Source organism: Zingiber officinale, chromosome 4B (assembly GCF_018446385.1).
Source record: "Zingiber officinale cultivar Zhangliang chromosome 4B, Zo_v1.1, whole genome shotgun sequence".
Classification (NCBI taxonomy): Eukaryota; Viridiplantae; Streptophyta; class Magnoliopsida; order Zingiberales; family Zingiberaceae; genus Zingiber; species Zingiber officinale.
The window spans coordinates 130,303,571-130,320,180 of record NC_055993.1 but is presented as its reverse complement, the minus strand read 5'-3'; the positions used below and the strand labels follow the sequence as shown (position 1 = coordinate 130,320,180).

Here is a 16,610-nt window from a genome sequence, read left to right as displayed (position 1 = left end):
GCATTCATATTTGAATCAAATGATTCAATAGCTTCTGTTATATACGTTAGATGCTTTGTTGACATTTAAATTGAATTATCTTATAAATCAAGGAAATATTTTTAACATTGTATGTGTTATTATTATTGTGTTAATAGATATTTTATATTCTTTCATTTTATGATATGAAAATATAAATATTATTACTATGCGAGAATGATAGTTGAATTACAAGTTAATTTAAATTTGTACATGTAGTAATGTAATTTGATGTGTTGAGTGTAAATAATTACATATATATACAAAATTAGTTATTTATTTATATATAAATGAGTTTTTTAGGTATTTTTTCTAATTATTAATCATGTATGATAAAATTTTAAGGGTTTTTGGTAGGATCGTACGATTCTACGATCCGATCCTGACCGATCCGATCCTGACCCTAAATCGATCCTACGTAGGATCGCGATTCTACAAACTACTCCCACCTCTCAGCTCTCACCCCTTGAATATATACCTTATATACCGTTTAATTTCCATATATGGAGGGCTGGCGCAAAGCTAATCCGATCCGTGCACATCACGATTCCTATAAATAGGGGCTCGATTCCTTCCACCTTGCCACCCATTGACTCAGAGAAGAATTAATATAATGGCTCCAACGTTAGCGTCCTTAGTAGCTATTTTTTCCTGCATGGCTCTCTGCAGCCTGATGAGAGCTTCTGCAGCATCTAAGCTCCGAGTTGGGTTCTACGCCCAAACTTGCCCCAGGGCCGAAGCCCTCGTCAGGGAAGCCTTCGATGACGCTGTCAGGAAGACCGACGATATCGGCGCAGACCTTCTAAGGATGCATTTCCACGACTGTTTTGTCAGAGTCAGTATATTAATTAATTAATTATTTATTTATTTATAAATGTTATACTTAAGTTTCTGATCGTATTCAATTGATGGAGCTGCAGGGGTGCGATGGATCGATTCTCATAGCTTCGGCGAACGGGAACACGGTGGAGAAGGACGCGGAGATCAACCAAACCATCGAGGAAGAAGCGTTCCAAGTCGTCGATAATGCAAAGGCCAGCCTGGAAGCTGCCTGCCCTGGCGTCGTCTCCTGCGCCGACATTCTCGCCTACGTTGCCCGAGACAGCGTTGCACACGTAAGTGTGTGTGTGTATATGCATATATAATATACAATCTCTTGATGTTTAAATGGATGGATATATTATATTGCAGTATGGAGGAGGTTTCTACAATGTTCCTGCTGGAAGAAGAGACGGGAGGATTTCGTTGGCAACCGATGTTGGCTCAGAATCAGTGAGTAGCAGCAGGATGCAGCGAACAAAAAATAAAACAACGAAAGAAGAAGTTGCCTCACTTCTGTTCTCAAAAGAAACACACAGCACTAAAAAAAAACGCACAGTGAAAAAACGTAAGAAAATCTTTACTGTTATGGAATATCAATTACAGCTTCGAGGGCCTCTTTAAATACACCACAAAACAAGACTTATTCCACTACTTATCCCATTAAAATAGGAATTAAAATAGGAAGACTAATTCAATGTTTATCCCATAGGAAAGGCTAAGATAGGAGAGATTAACGTGGCTAACTTAATTATGCCGAGGATTAAATTCTCACATTACCCCTCCTAATCCTGACATGACTCTAAGTCTCGGATGCCGAGTAGTTGTCGCATAGTAGCTAACTTCACTCCTGATAATGCTTTAGTTAAAACATCCGCTCGCTGTTCTCCGGTATTAACGAACTCAACCAAAATTTGTCCCTTCTCAACACATTCTCTGATAAAGTGAAACCTTGTGTCTATATGCTTACTTCGACCATGGAATACCGGATTCTTCATGAGTGCTATAGCAGATTTGTTGTCAACAAACAAAGTTACCGGCTTTGGCTTTTCACCGGTTAATTCACTAGTAAGACTCCTCAACCACAAAGCATGACAGGCCGCAGTTGTGGCTGCCATGAATTCTGCCTCACAAGATGAAAGCGCCACTGTCTTATGCTTCTGTGAATTCCAGGACACCAAGCTTTCATTAAAATAGAAAGCCATTCCACTTGTGCTTTTCCTCCCATCGAGATCACCGGCTAAATCACTGTCCGAGTAACCGAATATACTAATTTCCGGGGGTCCCTTTATGTAAGCAAGTCCAAAATGGATTGTACCTTTCAAATACCTGAGAATCTGTTTGACCACTTTGTGATGCATGGTTGTAGGCCTTTCCATGTATCTGCTCGCCATCCCGACAGGATATGACAAGTCTGGTCGTGTGTGTAGCAAATATCTCAAGCAACCAATGACGCGTCTGTACTCTGTGGCATCAACTAGAGTCCCTTCCAAGTCTTTATGCAGTTGTGTCTTGGGTTCCATCGGATGTTTTGTGGCATTACAATCTGCCATCTTGAATTGAGACAGAATTTTCTTAGCATAAGTTGATTGTCTAAGTAAAATTCGGCTCTTCTGTTGTTCCACTTCAATCCCTAAGTAGTAGGAGAGAAGACCCAAATCACTCATCTCAAATTCTGTCATCATTTGTTGCTTGAACTTGTTGATTCTTCCTGTGCTACTTCCTGTCACGATGAGATCGTCGACATACACTCCAACAAGTATACTTGCTTCTCCTTCACCTCTTGTATATACTGCATGTTCTTGAATACATTTTTTGAAGCCGAGCTCTACCAGACTCCTGTTCAGCCGCATGTTCCAAGATCGTGGAGCCTGCCGCAGTCCATAGAGGGCCTTGAATAACCTGTACACCTTATGTTTCTGATTTTGTACCTCAAACCCTTCCAGTTGAGAGACGTATATTTCTTCTTCTAACTCTCCGTTAAGGAATGCTGACTTCACATCTAGATGGTGTACCTCCCAGCTTCGATTCCCTGCAAGTGCAAGAATGACTCGAATAGTATCAAGTCTAGCGACCGGTGCAAATACCTCTTCAAAGTCGATGCCTTGTCTTTGTACATAGCCTTTAGCAACCAATCTTGCTTTATGCTTAACAACTTCCCCAGCTGAATCTTTCTTCAGTTTGTACACCCAATTTAGGCCAATAGGTTTGTGGCCTAATGGGAGCTCAGTTAGGGTCCAGGTCTTGTTCATCTCAATAGTTTCCAGTTCTTCCTTCATTGCTTCGTACCAGCAAGCCTCGGTTGCAGCCTCTTGGTAACAGGTTGGCTCTTCAGACATCATCAGCATTACCTCATTCTCTTCTTCATCAATACCAACCACTTCCTCAGTGTTGGCATAGATATCAGCAATGGATCTAAAACGGACCGGTCCTTCATAAGACTCGGGTGAGTTTGTTATCGAAGGCGAGGAAGCTGTATGGGTGTTCGATGATGGTGTAGATGGACTTGACGCTGCTGGCGATGTTGTGACGTCTTCTGTTCCTGCCTCAATGTCTGCTACAACAATCACCTCGTCGGTGTCGAGTACATCCTCCACCATAAACTCCGGTAGGTTTTCTTCATGGTTAGCACCTGCAGTCCATGTCCATTCACTATTTTCTTGAAATACTACATCTCTACTTACTTGTAGCTTGCCATGCCTTGGATCAAATAGACGATGAGCTATGCAGCCTTCCTCGACACCCAAGTATACCATAGGTGAACTTCTGTCGTCAAGTTTCTTCAGGTGAGGGGTTGTATTTTTCACGTATGCAACATAACCGAACACTTTCAAGTGGGCGAGATGTGGTTTTCTCCCCATCCAGGCTTCAAATGGGGTACGGTCTCCTAGTGCCCTAGTTGGGAGACGATTTAGCAGATAGACAGCATGCCTAACTGCCTCTCCCCAGAACCTTGCCGGCATATGTGTACCCTTGAGGAGAGATCTTGCCATGGCCATCACAGTGCAGTTACGGCGCTCCACAACGCCATTCTGTTGGGGTGTGTAGGGAGTCGTAAGGTGCCGCTCGATTCCTTCATTTTCACAGAATCGAGTGAACTTTGTGGATAGAAATTCACCACCACGGTCTGTCCGGAGTGTTTTGATCTTGTACTCAGTCGTGTTCTCCGTCACAGACTTGAATTTCTTGAATGCTTGGAATGCATCTTTCTTTGCTGCCAATACAAATACCCACATCCATCTTGTACAATCATCAACAATCAACAGGAAATATTTGTTACCAGCCAGTGTACTTGGTGAAATTGGCCCGCAAATATCAGCATGGAGAAGTTCCAACGGCTTCGTCGCTCTAAAGTTAGCTTGGTGCGGGAATGGCGACCTTCCATGTTTAGCGACCACACATACCTCGCAAAGCTTGTTCGGCTGAGGCAATAGTGGCACATCAACCGCCAACTTCTTCTCCCCCAATAGCTTCAAGTCATGGAAATTGACATGTCCAAACCTTGCATGCCATAACTAGGTCGGATCTTCTAGGCTTGCTAGGAGACAGATTTGCTTGAATGTCTTCAAGGTTATCTTGTACAAGCGATTTTGCGTTCGCTTTACCAGCATCAAGAGCTTCCCGCTTCTATCAATTATCTTCATGGCATCTCCTTCCATGTGCACCTCGTTCCCAGTTTCTGTCAATTGACCAAGACTTATGATATTACTACAAAGTCTCGGAATGTAGTATACCTCGTGGAGAGCCTTCTGATCGCCGTTCTTGCATTCGAACACAACCGTTCCCTTGCCCATGATCTCAATGGTTGATCCATCGCCAAACCTCACCCTCCCGGTGATGGTTTCATCCAGCTTTTGAAATTTCTCACGATGGCCAGTCATGTGGTTGCTGGCACCATTGTCAAGGTACCAGACGTCCTTATCTTCTTTCTTAACGCCTCGGTACATCTCCGGTAGCAACCTCTCTTCACTGAGTAGAATGGTATCCTGCCGCTCACGCCTAGCGTCAGACTCCTCGTGGGACACGGTCATCATCAGTGCCGACTCTTCATCGGTGGCACAAGTGAGGTGAGCCTCATCATCACGCCGCTTGTTGTAGCATTCGGATGCATAATGCCCCATTTTCTCGCAATTGAAACATTTTATATGTCTCTTGTCTCGAGTGCCACTGTTGTTGCCGCTAGTCCCTCCTGCACTGTCTTGGCGTTGCGTACCACGGCCACGACCGTGCCCTCGCCCACATCCACGCCATTTGCCATGACTAGGGTTGCTAGACCCACGCCCCTTTCCTCCTGACGAAGTATCCACGTTGCTCCCCTTCTGTCGCATTTGCCATTCGGCATGAGTTAATAGGAGCTCACCTTCAGTGCCGTTGGTGTTGCTGCGTAGTCGTAGCGTTCGTTCTTCGTACGCCTTCAGTCGTCCTATAGCCTCCTCAAATGGTATAGACTCAAGGTCGTAGAATTGCTCAATACCAGCAACAATAGGAAAGAATTTATCAGGGACAGAATCGAGCAATTTTTTTACCAACGAGGAATCTTCAAGCGTGGCACCAAGGGTGGAGAACTTGCTGCTTAGGGCACTGAGTTTGCCAGCAAACTCATCAATCGTTTCGGTTTCTTTCATCCGGAGAGCGTCAAACTCGTTCTTCAATGTTTGTACACGTGCCTTCTTCACCCGATCACTACCAAGATACCTCGTCTTGAGGCTGTCCCAGACTTCCTTCGCCGTCTTCTTTGTTGCGATCTGGAGAAGGATGTCTTCGGGGACACACTGCAGGATGTATGCACGTGCCTTTTTGTCCTTCTTTGCATCCACCTGGGCTCCTTCCGCTGGCTCCACCGCCTCCCAGACTCCCTGGGCATCAAGGATCGCCTCTGTCTTTATTGCCCACACAGTATAATTGTGAGGACTTAGCATCGGATAGGGAAATGACACTCCGCCGTTCTCCTTTACTGGGATGCTCGACATTTTATGGAATCGTAGATTCTTGGATGTCTTATACTACCAACGCTCTGATACCAAGTGTTGGCTCAGAATCGGTGAGTAGCAGCAGGATGTAGCGAACAAAAAATAAAACAACGAAAGAAGAAGTTGCCTCACTTCTGTTCTCAAAAGAAACAAACAGCACTAAAAAAAAATGCACAGTGAAAAAACGTAAGAAAATCTTTACTGTTATGGAATATCAATTACAGCTTCGAGGGCCTCTTTAAATACACTACAAAACAAGACTTATTCCACTACTTATCCCATTAAAATAGGAATTAAAATAGGAAGACTAATTCAATGTTTATCCCATAGGAAAGACTAAGATAAGAGAGATTAACGTGGCTAACTTAATTATGTCGAGGATTAAATTCTCACAACCGATACGTCTGAGAATATCCCTCGTCACAATTTCACACTCGATCAATTCACTCGAGTCTTCGCCAGGAAAGGGTTGACCCAATCCGAGATGATCACTGATAACCATGATTTTACTGCATTATTTTGATTCATATATGCATGGTTTGATGTTGATTTCATAGGTTAAAATCATGGTTACATCACATTTTGTGCATTGTGTGTATTTTTGGACTTAATTGCAAATTACTTTATTTTTATATTATTTGATGCTAATATTTGATTATTATTTTGTAGGCATCAAAGGATCTTGAATTTGGATCTATTTGGACCGAAATTGGGCTCGAATCGGAGTTCAAACAAGAAGATCAAGCTTTGGAGCATTATGAGCCGTTCATCAAGAATAGGACAGATCTGGACCATCCGTTGAAGATCTGGCTGATCCAACCTAATGGGGAGCAGATCTAAGCCATTGATGAAGATCCAGAGTTTTGATCCAGATCTGAGTTCATCCAGCCATTGATCCAGCCGGATTAATCTGGACCGTTCATTGAAGATCGGAAGATCTGGGCCATCCAGTGATGATCTGATCGATCCGACCTAGGGGAGGGTAGATCCAGACCCTAGATCAACATCAGTACCTTCGGATCAGATTTTGGATGACTTTTCACCGTTGATTTAGCTCCAAATCAATCTCAGCCGTTGGTTCAAATCTGAGATCTGTTTAAAACAGAGAAGCTACAGTGCCCAGCTTCTTCGTCGATCTCTCCACGCACAGCAGCTTCGTCCCGGCGGCATTTCTTCGGATTTCGACCCCTTTCCTTCTCCGATCAATTCTTTCAAGCTTCAACCTCATTGTAGAACTTCATTGCAGCTCATCCCGATCTTCTGGAGCCATCGAAGGGTGTTCCCTCCGGTGGAATTTGGCTCTTGGATCCTCTCTGTTTCAGCGCGATTTGGAGGTGTTCCTCCAAATCGGCGACTCCGATTCACATCAGCGACTATCGGCGGTGGTCCTCCGGTGTTCCTGAGCTCCATCTGACAGCATACCATCATCCGCAACTTCATCCCAGATCCAGAGCTCAGATTTGCAGATTTTCAGACCATTCTTGGGTTTAGGGTTGTTCTTAGCTCGTCGGGGGTGGTCCGTCGGTGTAGCTGAGCCTTCCTTGAGCTGAGACGCAGCTGAGATTCTCCACTGAGGTCCGAAATTGGGTGGTTTCGATTTCGGCCTCTTGTGTGACGGCAAGAGTGTGAAACTTGTGGAATTGGTTGTGAGTTGGAATGGTTTACATTTTAATTCATTTTGTTATTGTTTTTATAGCTTAGCACAGATTACTTTTATGTTTTGTTATCTTTTTATGCAAGTAGTTAGCATTTCTTTCTTTGTTGAAGCCTAGTTTAATTTTAATTTGTTGCTTGGTTACTTGTTTAGTGTTTAAATTCTAAGTTAGGGTTTCATTTCTGTTTAGATCAGATTTAATTGTGTTTTGCTATTTTATCTTTAGTTTAAGTGTGTGTCGATGGTTTAATCACAACGTAGAGTGACAATACGTTGAGGTTTGATCATTGGTACATAGTTAGGTTTCACTCTTGCTTTAGATTAATTTCTTAATTGTTGTGTTTTTCCTCTGTTAGATTTAGATTTAAAACTTTTAAACCCCCAACTCCATTTTTATATTGAAAACCCCAAAAATAGGAATAAAAATACAATCCTAAATTACATCATACTGTTGGTTCCTCGGATCGATCCTGGGCTCGTTACTACGACATTATTGTTTAATTAATACATTTTATTAATTTGATAAGCCCATTCGTGACATTTAATATAGATTTTAGGCATTATCAAATTTTGGCGTCGTTGCCGGGGAAATTGTAATATGCAATGTTTAGTAATTTTAGGATTGTTGTTTTGATTGCTTTCATGATTATATATCATGTGTTGATTTTTTATGTTCCTGAGTCTTCTGATTTTATTTGCTAGTGTTTTAGTGTAAGAACAGGAAATTCATGTGACCATGGATCCATATTATCCGTATTTTGGAGATGGGATGGAGAATTATTTTTATCAGCCTCAGACTCAGTCCTATCAGTCCTACCTACCTATGGAGCAGCGAAATAGGTATGAGGATGCACAAGAACAAATTGAAGAATCAATGTGGAAATGCAATGAAGTTATGCAACAAATGAGAGAGCATCAAGAGCAACAATTTGCAAGGATACAGAATATTCAGAGTCAGTTAGATCAGATTGCATCATCTATTAATCAGTTACAAGCACAGAACTCCAGTGGAGAGATGGAGAGTAGTGATTTTGTCAGGCCTGACCCTACTTCTATTTCTTCGCAAGAATTTTCTAGAATTATTTGTGATGATGATGTAGTTATTCAAATTTTTTATTCTACTAACAATGTTGCTTTAGATGTTGTTGAAGATGCAGGTCTTGTTGCAGAAGATGATTTAAGTGTAGGGGAGTGCTTACTGGAAGCATTACCTCAAGAATCACCTGGATTTGATGATGATGAGGATGTAAGTGTAGGGACTTGTGCTATGGAGCCAAGCACCCAAGAATCACTACATGAAGTTGAACATTCACCTGAACTGGAGTCTGAGCATTTATTTGAGGAGAAGGAGGTAATAATCACCACTCCAGGTACCTTTCAACATGATAAGGTAAGTATTGTTTGTGATACATTAGAAAATTTCATAGAGATACCATTTATTGATTTTATTAGATGTGAATCATTTCTTGAAATATCTTTTACCCACACTAATATTCTCCTATTTTCTTTTTATCCCACATGCGTGTGGGAGGTGTTTATTTTTATTGATGTTGTAGGAGAACATGAGCTTCCGGAGTGGGTGCTAAAACTGAACCGATTAAGACCTCCGGAAAGAATTTTGAAGGGAAAAATGAAGAATAAAAAGAATTTTAGTGGAACCACAATTACACCTCTACCGGTGTGGATTTTATTGCTAAATCTTCTTCAACCACCCGGAATCTAGGGGAGTTGGTTCTAATTTCACTTTCTTTTGCATTTTAATTCATGCTTTGTTAATAAATTCTTGCTTCACACGTTTCTTTAGTTTCATTTTCCTATATTTGCATTTTACTTCCACACTTTGTTTTCATACTTTGCATTTTGATTAGTTTACATAGCATGTTAGTGAATAAATCCTCCATGGGAATTTTCTAGTAATATTTTTAAGATGGTAAAAGCCTCTTAAATTTGATCATCAATTTTAGGTCATTTGACATGATTGGATACTCTACTTACATGATTTTGGTTAAAATGGTAGTGGATTCCATGTTGATCGATTGAGTTTGATTGCATGAAAATAGCTAGAGAGGACCACTTCAAGCCTACACTTTATTTTCTTGTAGTGTGACATGTACTCATAGCAATTGAAACTCTAGAACTTGCTTAGTTTCTTTTCAAAGTCACAATAACACTTGTGTGCATGGAAATTGAGGATTTTATCGATTTTGTTCCCCTTCATACTTTCCAATTCCTTTCTCCATAATTTTCTTCCAATATTTTTATCTAGCATTTTAACCCTTGATCACTTTGCCTTGCCTTCATTCCATTAGAAGTTTTGGTTGAATTCTTGATGAGTTGGATTGACTAGATGAACAAAGATTGAAGTGTGGGGGAGGTGTTGAGAAGGAGTTTGGAAAATGTGAAGGAATGAATGGTACTCTTGCATCATTTACCTCTACAAATTTAAAATCCAATTACTGAAAAGATGAAGCAGTGAGGACCATTGACATTAAAAGAAGGCTGATGCTGGATGAAGAAGCAGAAATTGAAGTGCAGGGCTGAAAAGTTTGTATCAGGTTTGTATCAAAAATTAGAATGCAATATCCAAACGAGTGGAAGCTTAGTTGGAATGTGAGAGGATGTGGAAACAAATGGTATACAATATTTTATGGCATCTGCATTTAACAGTGAGAGTACTTGAATGGAGTATCAATTATTGTGAGAAATTGAAGGAATGGAGCAGCAAGTGAACTTAAACAGTAAGGAAATTGTCAGAATCAAATAAATGTGTGCAACTTTCTGAACATTCTGAGTTCTTTCATTAGCATCCCTTGCAGTTCTTGGATTTCAGCAGCAACAATTGTTAATTCTGATAGTATCAAAATTCCAGAAGTCTTAATTGCAGTAACTTTCTAATTCATGTTACTTGCTGAGACAAAATGAGAATTCAAGCTATCATTTAATCTAATGATTGTTTAGTTCTTTGTGAATAAATTGTTGAAGCTTTAGGTGAGGTAGTAATGACATCAGTTGTGGATGCCAAGTTATTAAGCTAACATTCTGAATTAATCTTGAGAAGACTGCAGAATTGAGAAATTTTGAAACCTGCTGGAAGCTGAAATTCAGAATGTTGGAAATGAATGGAGTATCAAATTTCAAAAGTGATATCAAGGAAGGAATAAGTGAAGAGAAGATGCAGAAACTGTGAAGTTGTGGATTGCCAGAGCTGTTGAAATGGAAAACTGTAAGCTGTTGAAACATGGATCTGTTGCTGAAAACCTGATCAAGGAGCAAGATTTGAACTTTGATTAGTGATTGTTTCTGTGATGTTTTTGAGTAATTTGATTCATCTTCTATTGGATGGGAACTCATTGGAGAGTACAATATGAAGGAGTACTGGTGTCATTTTCTATTGCATTCGCTAGCCATCAAAAGTTTGAATAAGATGTCTAATTATTTTAGTGCTAGATGAGAGGCATTGACAAGCTCAACTATTCAATCTTCAAGTAAGATTACTTCAAATTCCAAAGTTTGATACTTAATCTAGAAATTAGAATTCAGATCAGTGACATAAAGATCAAACTTAGAAGTTATGGTTGAATCAAATTGTGGTTCTTCATTGTAATACAAAAGTAAACCAGACAAGGTGAGTTCAAAGAAGGGTTAGCTGGATGTTAGCAGATTACAGAATCAGAAATTGTTTGATACTGATGTGTGCCAAGTTCTTCTTGCAAATTTCTTATCAGTGAAAAGTTTAATAGAAATTCCTATCCTCTGATGGTTACTTGTTTTTCACTGCTCTTCCATCACCTGATGATTCAAAACATGAAGTCTCATTGAATTGAAATTCTGAAACTGCGTACCTTAATCACAGTGTAGAATGAGTGCTACATTGTGTGAGCTTTGCCATTGAACGGAAATGAGATCAAGTGGAAAAGAGAATGTAAATTAAAAGGGAAAATTGAAGAGAAGAGATTGCAGCTGCAAAGGGGAGTCGAATTGAGATCTTTGACAGTGGAATATAAAAGAACAATGGAACACAGAATTCACAAGTTACAGATTTCTGCAATCTATTATCTGTTCATCTAGTTTTGAATATGTGACTTCAAGAATTGTTGAAAGCAAGATGCTGCTGAACTTGAATCCTTAGGTCTTTAAATTTGTTTGCTGCAATTTTAGAAGTAGTTCTTGGAGTTCAATTCAAGGATTTGAAATATGTTGCTGCTGAAAAAGTTTAATTACTGATTTCTCAGCAGTGCCTAATTCGTGCACCAACTGAAATAATGCTGGAGAAGGATTCAGAGCCTGGAAGTATGCAAACTTTAAATGCTGCTGAGCTAAATTCTTCAATTCCAACTCTGAAACTTAAAGCTTTAATTCTGGGAGTTCTGATTTCTGGTCTTAAATTTCATATTGTGAGACAAAGAAGAAATATGGAATACAATCAGAAACAGATATTGATATGAATTCTGAATAGTTTCATGTTGTTTCTTATCAGAATATGAACTTTAATTGAGATATGAGTTCATAAGTTTCAGAGCTAGAATTTAAATTCAATAGGAGCTTCAAAAGCCAGATTTCTGAAGTTGGAAACTAAACTTCAATTCTAAATTGCTACTGGAGTTTAATTAGTGTTCTATCAATGCAATAGAAATGCAATTATCAATTGAATTGAAATAGAGTGTCAGCTGTTTAAGACATCAGTTCAGAAAAATATAAAGTTTCAGAAACAAGATGCTGGAATCTGCTGGAAACTGATATAATTCTGCAGTCTGGAAATTGGTAACTGAAATTACATTTATGGAAAGTCTAAATCTAAACTGAATTCTTGTGCTATTGCAGGGAAAGTGGTTAAATATTGCTGCAAACTAAGAGTAAGAGCATATAGAAATTTTAAGAGGAAAGTATGTAGCTGCAAATAGATATTGAAATCTGAATTCTATAGAATTTGCAGAAATCTGAATGGTTTGGTTACTCGAGTTCCAAAAACCTACAGCAGGAAGAAATACACAGAAAAAAAAAACAGAATAAAAAATTCTGCGAGTTTCAAGTATTGGAAACCTATGATGAGATTCCCTTGTCCGAGACGGCCAAGTTTAAGTGTGGGGGAAGGGAATTATTCTTCATGATTTGAGATTATTTTTGAGCTTCCAAATTGCTGAAATTGAAGTGGAAAAATAGTGAAATTTTTTTTTTTGAAAATTGGCACATTCAAGAGAATATCAAAAGGGAGACAATGTATCAAGATTGTATGTTGGCATTCAAATTGAATGGAAGGGTAACTTGATACTTTGAATTGGTTAAAACAAATGGTATACAACTCTTTTTACATCAAAATGGTCAACTCATCAAGTATACTCCTCCAATACTCTCATCTTCTCATTTTCTTCATTAATGCCTTTTCTTTTGCCTATTTTATCCATTTCAATTGTTCTTTATGCTTCCATTTCAATTCTTCATGATAAATTCCTTTTGATTCATGTATGCTATGTTTATAGTGGTGGAGAATTAGAAAATAAGCAAGCATATGGTAGTGAAATGTTGTGAGTTGCATTGAGTGAGCTCCACTTATACACATGTTTGAGTGTGAGAGCTAGAATAGGTAAATCCCTTGTGAGATTGCAACTTGCTTAATTTTTTCAATTGGATTGAAACTACCATACCTACTGATTATTGTTTGGATTGTATTCATGATTGTTTGTGATCTTTAGATGGTCTTAGTTAAATTCTTTTTACCATTTTTAGGTATTTCTAGGGAAATTTCTATGGAGATGATTTTGAATTTTCTTTACTTGCACGGGACGTTCAAGACTAAGTGTGGGAGATTTGATAACCATGATTTTACTGCATTATTTTGATTCATATATGCATGGTTTGATGTTGATTTCATAGGTTAAAATCATGGTTACATCACATTTTGTGCATTGTGTGTATTTTTGGACTTAATTGCAAATTACTTTATTTTTATATTATTTGATGCTAATATTTGATTATTATTTTGTAGGCATCAAAGGATCTTGAATTTGGATCTATTTGGACCAAAATTGGGCTCGAATCGGAGTTCAAACAAGAAGATCAAGCTTTGGAGCATTATGGGCCGTTCATCAAGAATAGGACAGATCTGGACCATCCGTTGAATATCTGGCCGATCCAACCTAATGGGGAGCAGATCTAAGCCATTGATGAAGATCCAGAAGTTTTGATCCAGATCTGAGTTCATCCAGCCATTGATCCAGCCGGATTAATCTGGACCGTTCATTGAAGATCGGCAGATCTGGGCCATCCAGTGATGATCTGATCGATCCGACCTAGGGGAGGGTAGATCCAGACCCTAGATCAACATCAGTACCTTCGGATCAGATTTTGGATGACTTTTCACCGTTGATTTAGCTCCAAATCAATCTCAGCCGTTGGTTCAAATCTGAGATCTGTTTAAAACAGAGAAGCTACAGTGCCCAGCTTCTTCGTCGATCTCTCCACGCACAGCAGCTTCGTCCCGGCGACATTTCTTCGGATTTCGACCCCTTTCCTTCTCCGATCAATTCTTTCAAGCTTCAACCTCATTGTAGAACTTCATTGCAGCTCATCCCGATCTTCTGGAGCCATCGAAGGGTGTTCCCTCCGGTGGAATTTGGCTCTTGGATCTTCTCTGTTTCAGCGCGATTTGGAGGTGTTCCTCCAAATCGGCGACTCCGATTCACATCAGCGACTATCGGCGGTGGTCCTCCGGTGTTCCTGAGCTCCATCTGACAGCATACCATCATCCGCAACTTCATCCCAGATCCAGAGCTCAGATTTGTAGATTTTCAGACCATTCTTGGGTTTAGGGTTGTTCTTAGCTCGTCGGGGGTGGTCCGTCAGTGTAGCTGAGCCTTCCTTGAGCTGAGACGCAGCTGAGATTCTCCACTGAGGTCCGAAATTGGGTAGTTTCGATTTCGGCCTTTTGTGTGACGGCAAGTGTGTGAAACTTGTGGAATTGGTTGTGAGTTGGAATGGTTTACATTTTAATTCATTTTGTTATTGTTTTTATAGCTTAGCACAGATTACTTTTATGTTTTGTTATCTTTTTATGCAAGTAGTTAGCATTTCTTTCTTTGTTGAAGCCTAGTTTAATTTTAATTTATTGCTTGGTTACTTGTTTAGTGTTTAAATTCTAAGTTAGGGTTTCATTTCTGTTTAGATCAGATTTAATTGTGTTTTGTTATTTTATCTTTAGTTTAAGTGTGTGTCGATGGTTTAATCACAACGTAGAGTGACAATACGTTGAGGTTTGATCATTGGTACATAGTTAGGTTTCACTTTTGCTTTAGATTAATTTCTTAATTGCTGTGTTTTTCCTCTGTTAGATTTAGATTTAAAGCTTTTAAACCCCCAACTCCATTTTTATATTGAAAACCCCAAAAATAGGAATAAAAATACAATCCTAAATTACATCATACTGTTGGTTCCTCGGATCGATCCTGGGCTCGTTACTACGACATTATTGTTTAATTAAGGGGTTCAGTGGAAAAATACATTTTATTAATTTGATAAGCCCATTCGTGACAGTAAATTATTCGCTTATCAATCACCCTCTCAGGTATAGATAGATATTGATTGATTAGTTAGTAGTCGCGCGCTATTAATTAATTAATTAATTAATTTGAAGAATTAATGAATATTATATATTGTTTTAGTTAATTTTGTATATATATGTTTAATAAACTGGTCGGTCGATCAGGAGCACACACCATTGGCATCGCTCACTGCCCTGCCTTCACCGAAAGGCTTTATAACTTCAACAGCAGCTCGGGAGTCGACCCGACGCTGGACTCGGCGTACGCGGTTCAGCTGCAGCAGCAATGCCCGACGGCGGCGAGCAACACCGAGGTGCCGATGGACCTGCCGAGCGAGCTCGGGTTCGACAACAGCTACTACCAGGGCATCTTGAGGAACAGGGGGCTCTTCACGTCGGACCAGACGCTGGTGTCCACGCCGGCCGCGGCGGCGCAGGTGAAACTGTTCGCGCGCAACTCGGCCGTCTTCAAGAATAGATTTGCTGCGGCGATGGTGAGGATGGGCAGCATCGGCGTGCTGACGGGGAGCAACGGAGAGATACGCTCCAACTGCCGAGCGCCCAACTGAATCCAGTTGACCTTGTAATTTATGAATAAGGTACTACAAAAATATTTAAAAGAATAAATAAGATGATTAACTTTGACTGTGTGTATATATTATATCATGCTTCCAATTTTTCGCAATATAATCAAAAGGGAATGCCGTCTATCCCAAATTTCGTGGCATTATTTATCCAATCATCATTCCAAATTAAATCCTCTGTTCGCGTAATCTCAATCCATAATCTTCAAACATGATTATCGATTTACGATTTAGAACAACTGTCTGTCTGTTAAGATAATTTGATGATTTTAAATTATTATTTATGTATTTTAAATATATTTTAAAATTTATAAATTCTTGACTCCCGAGTACCCGTAGAGTGCATGGGAGAGAGAATAATTCGATCCACGATTAATAGAATAACTCCGCCACTACATGGACCCTAATGTCAAGGACTTGGAAGTCATTAACAGAATACTTGTGCAGTCAATAGGACTTCCGCCTTCTTCGACTAAACTTGAGAGGATGTCTATAATACGGAGGTAAGTAAAAATCCATGTGACTAACCCTTAATTCTGTCAACACAAGAGTCATGTGACACAGTCCGAGGCTTGTAAATAAAGATAAAATAACATACACTTGTAAATACGGAGGTAAGTAAAAGTCCAAACGTCTATCAACAACACTCACTTGTAAAATATAAATAAAGATAAAATTTACTTGGTTTACAATCGGCGGTGTTGCTAATCCAAAATAGAAGTAAGCACTAGCAAGAATCTCCTTCTTCGACAACTAGTTAATTTTCTAAACAAATTAAAGCAAATTGAAAATATGCATAAAAGCTAGTTTTAATCTATGATTTAGGAACCCCAAAATAAGTTCCTTCCTACTAGATTAAAAAGATATTTTTTAAAATAAATTTTCATGACACTTTTCTAATTTAATCCTTGTGAAATCTAAAATACCAATTAAGCCCTTGAAAATTTTAAAAATTTTGGACATTTGGACAAGTATAATTCTTTTCTAATATTTTTATTTATTCCTTTAATTTGTCAATTTTAATTTTTAAT

At 39.3% G+C, this 16,610-nt stretch overlaps 1 protein-coding gene across 1 annotated transcript; it reads left to right on the top strand.

Moving 5' to 3' along the window:
• Positions 1-673: 673 nt before the first annotated feature.
• LOC121978688 (peroxidase 5-like) lies at positions 674-15,635 on the top strand. The gene is made up of 5 exons (XM_042530995.1): positions 674-853; positions 939-1,133; positions 1,210-1,290; positions 6,217-6,299; positions 15,153-15,635. Exons 1-5 carry the CDS (start codon positions 674-676, stop codon positions 15,562-15,564), a joined length of 951 nt encoding a protein of 316 aa, XP_042386929.1. The 3' UTR covers positions 15,565-15,635.
• Positions 15,636-16,610: the final 975 nt, after the last annotated feature.

What these genes read in the sequence shown, in the direction of transcription:
- LOC121978688 (XM_042530995.1), top strand. Translation starts at nt 674, where the DNA reads ATGGCTCTCTGCAGCCTGATGAGAGCTTCTGCAGCATCTAAGCTCCGA. An exon ending in CCGATGTTGGCTCAGAATCA is followed by an intron (nt 1,291 to 6,216) that starts GTGAGTAGCAGC and finishes GATACGTCTGAG; the next exon opens with AATATCCCTCGTCACAATTT. An exon ending in ACCCAATCCGAGATGATCAC is followed by an intron (nt 6,300 to 15,152) that starts TGATAACCATGA and finishes TAAACTGGTCGG; the next exon opens with TCGATCAGGAGCACACACCA.